General features: G+C 45.3%; 1 protein-coding gene across 2 annotated transcripts in view; it reads right to left on the reverse strand.

Annotated features, from left to right (window-relative positions):
- The window catches only part of Tll2 (tolloid like 2), a 127177-nt gene that overhangs the window by 42723 nt on the left and 76844 nt on the right, over positions 1-7610 (reverse strand). For both annotated transcript variants that reach the window (XM_010618124.2, XM_033761302.1), the window contains one exon: positions 6946-7051. In XM_010618124.2, coding sequence (XP_010616426.1) covers positions 6946-7051 — 106 coding nt within the window. The remainder of the gene's footprint in view (positions 1-6945; positions 7052-7610) is intronic.

Below are 7610 nucleotides of genomic sequence, written 5' to 3' on the forward strand. Positions count from 1 at the left end.
CTCTCTCTCTCTCTCTCTCTCTCTCTCTCTCTCTCTCTCTCTCTCTCTCTCTCTCTCAACCTTTCTGAATATCAGTTTACTCCACTGTACAATAAGAAATTGGCCCAGACTGTCATGTCAGCCCTTCTCAGGGCTAACACCTTACTCTTCTTCCATATGAATGACGTCTAAAATATCTAAGACACAAGCAGAAGGCGAGATACTTGGCCAAGAATTAGTCCTGTTCACAGCTCTGTGAGTTTGGTTGCTCCTTGCCTGGTGCGCTGCCAGTTCAGAGCCTCTGCCTCTGCCTAAAGATCCTCTAACTGGACCCACCCCTTAGACAAGCTCCTTCTCCAGGTACCAACCTATTTCTTTCTTGTTTAAGAAAGTTTCTGGAAAGAATTATCTCCATTCCCTGTCTGATGTTCCGTCCCAGTCATGCTCGCCCCATGACCTGACTATGTTAGTGACGGCCACCACACACCTGCCAATGCGCGCTTCTCAGTCTGCACCTGTGCTCTCTTCAGCCCTGGGACCTAGGACTCCTCACTCTCTTCTTCCAGTTTTCAAGATGCTGCTGTCTGAGCTGGAAGAAAGGAGCTACTTCCCCTTCCTGTTTCCATGATGCCCCTCAGGACTCTGCTCCCACTCTGCTCTCTATGTTCTGCCTATTCATATGTGCTCTGGCCACCACCTACGAGCCCACAGCAAATTCTGTTTCCAGGCCAGAACCATCAAAACTTGGGGCCACCTCCCCTATGCTGCCTTAGGGACCTCTAATGTCCAACGCCAAATTTATTCAATTTTTTTTTCTCTTTCCATGATCCTGTCTCCTGAGACAGGTTCTGAAAGCCCCCTCAGCCCCTTCCTCTCTCCTGTTCGCTGCCCCTTCTGTGTGTCCCTTTAGTCCATATCTTTGTCCTCATTCCCAGGTCAATGCCTTAGCTCAGGGGACTTATATTTCTTTCTGAATTCTTTCCAGTAGCTTCTTAACTTCCCCCTTCCCTATAGATTTTGCTACTTCTGCTCTGACCCCCACAGTGCTGCAATGAGATCGTCCCACAATGCAAGAGTGAGAATGTACCTTTTTACTTAGCACCTTCACCAACCTGGATCTCCAAGTCCTTTGCTCGCTGCTTTGTGCCTTCCTGTACAGCCAAGCCACATTTCCTGGCATCTCCTTCTAGTCCTAAACAAGCCCTCGCTTACACTGTCCTCTCCCTGGGCTGCCCATTCCCCAGCTTCTTGTTTGCTCAGGGACTGCTCATTCTCCAAAGCCCAATCAGATGTCTTTCCCTCTTAAAAGTCTCCCCTGGCACTGTGCACCCCTCCCACTTAATCATTCCCTCCTCTGGCCCTTTCTTGTCTAGTTCCTTCTCAGCATACTGCATACTGGGCTTTTAAAATTTTGTTTTTACAGGCAATAGCATTGTCTTCTCTGCTGAAAATAAGTTTCTGAAGCACAGAGATTGTTCTTAGGGACTGGAGCACAGCAGGTTTGAAGGATGCATCTTGAATTAAATTATGCAGCCACGTATGCACCATTCATTGGTGGTTCAGGCTGGCGGTAGTGTGTTAGAACTGAGGAAAACTAAGCAAGACAAAATTGCAAAATCCACCAAGGGCAGTAGTAGGGAACTCACCAAATTTTTCTTTGAAATTAAAACCTCAACTAGGTGTCTTTATCTTTTGTAAAATCTGGTACACTTATAGTGTACGCAATTTAATCTCAGCATAAATGCAAACTGCATATTACTCATCACTAAGAAAAGGTTGAACAGTATTGTTTTCAGTCTCCTACCTTGCAATCCCAGGGTTTTGCAGCTAACGGAGAAATACTTGAAGGCTACATGTATTTGTTTAGTAGTTTTTAGCTCTTTGATATTTACTTTGCATTTTTGTGGTGCTAGAGGTTGAACCCCAGACCTCGTGTATGCTGGATAGGTTCTTCACCACTGAGTTATATTTCCAATCCTTCACCTGTGTTTGCAACCAGAAGTTTTATAGCTGTACAATTTACACCTATCTGTGATACAATTTTAGTTCTGTGTATGACATTTAGGTTGAGCTTCATTTGTTTCTTTTATGTACTGTGGATATCCAATTGCTCCACACAAAATGACTATTCTTGCTTCATTGGAAAAAAACATATGCAGCCAAGATAGGGCACTGTCTTCAAAATTTTTGTGAAGTAGCTATTTACATCAAAAAAGAAATGCTAAATGTACATATATTACCTAGCTATTATCTATGTACTCTCCTCTCTCTTTCAAAGACTATTTTCCCAAATCGTGTACTTCCTTGGAAAATGTGTATTACCCCCATTTTTTCTGGTTACCTCACTTTCTTCTCGTTTTGTTTTGCATATGCCTGTTTCTCCAAGTCAGACATCAGGCTCACTTTCTCCCCAATGTTAGCAAGGGGGAGTCTAGATCATATGCTGACTCCCTTTTCACATCCCCAGGCCTATGGCTAACCTTCCACTCTGGCCTGCTCTAACTCCCGTCGCCTCATCTCCCAGTGTGTAGTCCTCTAGAGAAATTTCAGGAGAGCCCATGGTCTCCCTCACTGACTTCACCAAGGTTTTAAACCATGGGTAATGACTCTAGGGAAAACTCTAAATTCAGTGACCTACTGCTCTGACAGACAGGCACTTCTGTCCTAACTAAAGATGGGGCACTTGCAATTATCTCCCTGAAGAACGGCACAACAAAGGAGCACCACATTTTCTAGGCAGTCGAGGCTAATGAACCCTGTAGAAACTGGCAAAGTCACCAAGAGGCATGTCGTGTGGAGGCCATGCTCTCCCCTCCTTCACATCAGGTCTGGGTTGGGCACTTGATGTACATCGGCTCGCTGAATCTTCATAACATCCCAGAAGGCAGGCTGATTTTCACTAGGCTTTCCCCTCTACAGTGGAGCCTACAGAGATCACACAACTTGCCCAGGGGAGAGCCAGCCAGGGGATGCCTGAAGCCCAGCTCTGGCATCTTTCTCCTTCTGGCCAGTGCTTTCCACTTTACAGGAACAGTAAGACTTAATATGCATTAAATGATAACATGAAGAACACTGCAGACTTCAAGCACAAAGCAGTGGAAACAATACTGACCCACACTCAGCAGTCTTTGGAGCTGGGACATCCCTGCCCCTGTGCAGAGGACTACAGTAAGGCTCCTTCCCCCTTTCACAGAGGAGACTCCTGACATTGACATTCTGCTGAACTAAGAAAGGGTTTGGCAGATGCCTCGGGGAATAAAACTGTCAGTTCCGACTTCTCCAAACAAAGATGTCCCTGTACTAGGGAACTGTCTCCTCCACTCCTGGACCCGCGCCCAACAAAACCTCCAAAGGCGCCACTCCCCACAGCTTGGCCCAACCAAGGGGGAGGAGAGAAGAAATGCAATAAACCAGAGGGAATAAAGTTGGAAGGGGACCACTCAGTTGTAAGGAGACGCAAAGACAGGGTTTCCCATCAGTAGGAAAAGCCTGTGACCCCAGGCTATTTTCTGCTCTTTTACAGAATCAAAGACAAGGTACAGTACAGCTCCAGGGGGTGTGTGACAGGAGCAATTATCTGGAGTTAGGGAATGAAGAAACTTTGACAAAATCCCAGAAAAGCCCATAAATGAGAGCCTGTGGAACACAATAGTTTCTGAAAATCCACACGGAAAACTGGCAGAAAAAATAAAGCAGGTATCTACCTGTAGCAAAATGGATTTGCAAAAATGATTCTGTACTCAGGAGCAGAAGGGAGAATGCAGCGATGGTAGATTATTGAAATAATGAACCGAACTCTTACTATCTATATCCCTTTGTAATACGAACTTCTCCACTCCTTCCATTAAGAGGTAGTCTCTCCACTCACTGCAGGCTGGGAAGGCCAGATGGGCTGGCTGGACCAACAGAACGAAGCAGAAATGAGGTCATATGAGTTCTGGAGACTGGGCCTTAAGAGGCTTGTAGCTTCCCAGCTTGCCCTCTAGTAGCTCTGAGTCTTCGTACAGTGAAGAGCATGGTTGATCTTCCAGGAAAGGAGAAACAAAGAGTGTGGCCACGCAGCACCAACTGCCAGACACGTGACTGGTCATCTCAGACTCCCCAGCCCAATCAAGCTGTCGCATGACTCTTGCCGTTTGAGTGACCCCAGGCAAGACCAGAGAAGACTCAGATATCAGAAAAATAATATGTGTCTGTTTTAGGGCACTAGGTTTGGCATCAAATAATTCTATAGCAGTAGGTAAGTTAACAGCAGCAGGAAAGGAGTTTGTCTTTAGGGAAGCTGCTCTGTTCCTGGGTGCCCGTCACTCACAGGTACTGCCTCCTCACCAACCTTCCTCCTTGGAAATTCTAGGTGCTTTGGATGAGGAATAATTATTTCATGGGTTTGGTCCATGGATTTCCATCCGTCTGTGCTGATGAAATGGTTCACACAATAGCATTAGTAAGGGTTAACTCCTGAGGGGCAAAAGGGATGGCATTATAGGCTAGAGATCACAGGGAAGAGATTTTTAACTTGTTTGTTTGTTTGTTTGTTTGTTTGTTTGTAAAGGACAAGGCAAGAAATGCTGGTGCCAGAAAAGCCTCTGGTCTCTGGCTTTGGAGCTTTGTGCAGTACCCGGCCCAGAGCAGGTCCAATAGTCCACGGTAGTGCAGTTCTATAGCCCATGTATGGGAGGGACTCACAGTCTCCTTACTGAAGTGACCACATTTGTGAATATGTGGAAGGAACTGCAATGCAAATAATGAAAATTTCTTCCCTCACTGCAGATCTCGTAAACCCCTGTGAACTCATGCGTTAATGTATTCATTTAGCCAAATATGGACTGAGTACCTACTATGTGCTGGGCACCTTACTGGGTCCTAGGGACTAGAAGAGAATGAGATAATCTCTGTCCCCAAGGATTTCAGTCTATCGAGGGACAAGGGAATGTGACAGATAAATATTAATAGATTGAAATAATAATTAGCAAATAAATTATAAAGCAACATGAGGAGTTATGGCGGCTACAGAAACAAGACCCAAGGTACAAGCTTCTCAGCTGGGCCACCTTGACAAAATTAATACTTTGTCTCTATGTGACAGCCTGAAACCCGTGGATAATGGCTGATACTTCATTTTTCCCTGCATAATTTCCCAAACTAATGAATCAATTCAACCCCAATATCCAACACCTCTGACACCTGTGGTGTGGGCCCTCATTCTGCCTGTCCCGCAGGCTTCCTGGGACCTCCACACACAGCCCCAGAGCAGACCTCTCAAAGCCTCAGTTTTCCAATCTGGAAGAGGAAGCCTTGCTAGCTTCAGATGTCTTGTTTGGCAGCAAATGAGATCCTATCTGTCAACCTCTCACCCCTCTATTCAGGTTGACCTGAAGGTAGAGCCAGAAGGGGATCTGAGAACACCCAGTCCAACCCTCTCGTGAGGAGACAGGGTGAGCAGTCCACCAGCCTCCTGGCTGCCTCTCAGTGCAGTCTGCACCTCCCTCCATAGCAAAGCCCACAGGAAAACTAGGGCTGGAACTTCATCTTCCTGCTCTCTTGGCACCTCTGTATCCTTGGAGAATAGCCAGAAGAAAAGCGGCTCAGTCCCACACCACTTCAAAGTGCTATCTCAGATGCTGACTTGGGTGATCTCCCCCTTGGGCATTTTGGAGGCTCCTGCCCAGGTGCAGGAGAAAGACCAAGACCATCCAGCTGTGTAGTCAGAGACTCCGGAATGATGTTATACACCAATCCTATGACCTCATCAGTGGGTGCCTCTAACAGTCTTATCCAAGACCCAGAGAACTCATGGGGACTAGTTTCCTCCTAGTCCCGGAATTATGTCTCTGAGTCAATGGTTCCTTGTTATCCTTATGCACACAGAAACTCATCCTGTGCCATTTCCCTGTCTGCTGTGACTGCTGGGATACACATTGCAGGATTTGTTGACAACCTCAACAAAGTGTACAAGTCTTTACCACCTTCATTTTGATCACTAAATTTATTCCAGATTTCAATGTAGTTTTCTATCCTTACTTTCCCCTCTCATTGCTCCCAGGTTTCTCATCTGTTTTCCTCAGGTTTCTTACCTATTATTTTTTCTTATTGTTCTGACTATATATTGGAAGTCACCTCAAACCCTTTTGGGGAAGGATTAAACAAACAGCTGTTCTGAAGAAGAAACTGAAAGGAAAGTGCCAAGACAGCAGATATTTGTACTGTGTGTTTCTTTTCACTCAGTGGTGGGGAGGCATTAAAAAAGAAGACTAATAGGAATAAACTTCTATACATAAAACACTAATAACGCTGTTAGAGGCTGGGGCAATAATACTGAGGATCCTTAACATCTGCAAAGCACAGCAAAGCTCATCAGAACAGTCCCTGCCTGTGTCAGCCATAAGGAACAGCTCCATCTCTACCTGGTAGGTAGAGTCCATCATCATTCATGACCTGCAGGCAAGGAGGCTGCAGCCTTATTCTCATTCTGGCCCCTGCTACTTGTGCACCCTTGAGCTGGCTGGAGCCTCTTTTTCCTTACTCTAAAGTGAATCTATGATTCACAGTCCTCCCAATTCTGACACCGCCTACTTTTCAATAAACCAAACCTCTTCTAGCAATGGCAAGTGCCACCATGCTTATAACAAGTATGTGCTTTAAAGACTCCCCATCCATTGGAAATTTTACACAGAGCTACTAAGTCATTATCTCCACCAGCTTCTCAATAATTTCTTTTCTATTTTCTTGCTTGTGATACCAGGGCATGATGGAATGTCAGCTTCACAATGGGATTCAATCTTATTAGCAGAAATCTGATTAGATGATATTTCACTACAGCCCAGAGGCCACCATATCTCAAGGACCGACAGGCCAGCCATGCTAGCAGCACACAGAGACCCATCTGCTCTCCACAGACCTCAGGAGTCTGACACAAGCCTGCGACACGCACAATAAAACACATATGGCACAAGCACGGGCTCTGACCTGGAGAAGGTGTTCCGGGCGTAGTGCATGATGCTGTCAAAGTCGTACGTCTCTCCCAGAGAGCTCACTTCCCCAGCTTCCATTTTTAAGAAATTATACTCCTGACCTGTGACACAATAGTGTGTTAAGGCCTTTGAAAACCAAGGCAGCACCTGAAAGGAGGCAAAGGAGGGAGAAGAAGGGCCCATAGAGACTTCCTGCAACTCTCTTAACTCAGCCAGTGGAAAACGGGGTTTGGATGGCTTCTGGTTGTTTTGAGATTGGAGATTTGAAACTTAGAACAAAGCCCTATGTCCTCCCAGCCCCACCACCCCACACCCTCCCCAAATGCCATGGGAAACTCAACTATGTTTGCAGACAGATTGAGAGTAGTCAATCTATTTGTCCTCCAAGTTTTTTAAATCCAAAAACAGCCCCCCCCAAAAAATCTGATTTTGTAATCAAAGAAACAAAAGAAAATGCATCAAAAAGTTCAATTGCAAATACTTCACAATCCAGATTCTCTAAAGCAGGTTTAAGGTAACCATATAACAGGCTACTTTCATGTTCAGTATCAACTTTTATCTCAAATTATTTAGCATGAAAATATTTTTAATCTAAATATGTTATCTGCTATAGGGCAGAATGCTTCAAGGCAGAAACACTGCTTATATGCACATATATAT

Source organism: Fukomys damarensis, unplaced genomic scaffold (genome assembly GCF_012274545.1).
Source record: "Fukomys damarensis isolate Sample0158 unplaced genomic scaffold, DMR_v1.0_HiC HiC_scaffold_8, whole genome shotgun sequence".
Lineage (NCBI taxonomy): Eukaryota > Metazoa > Chordata > Mammalia > Rodentia > Bathyergidae > Fukomys > Fukomys damarensis.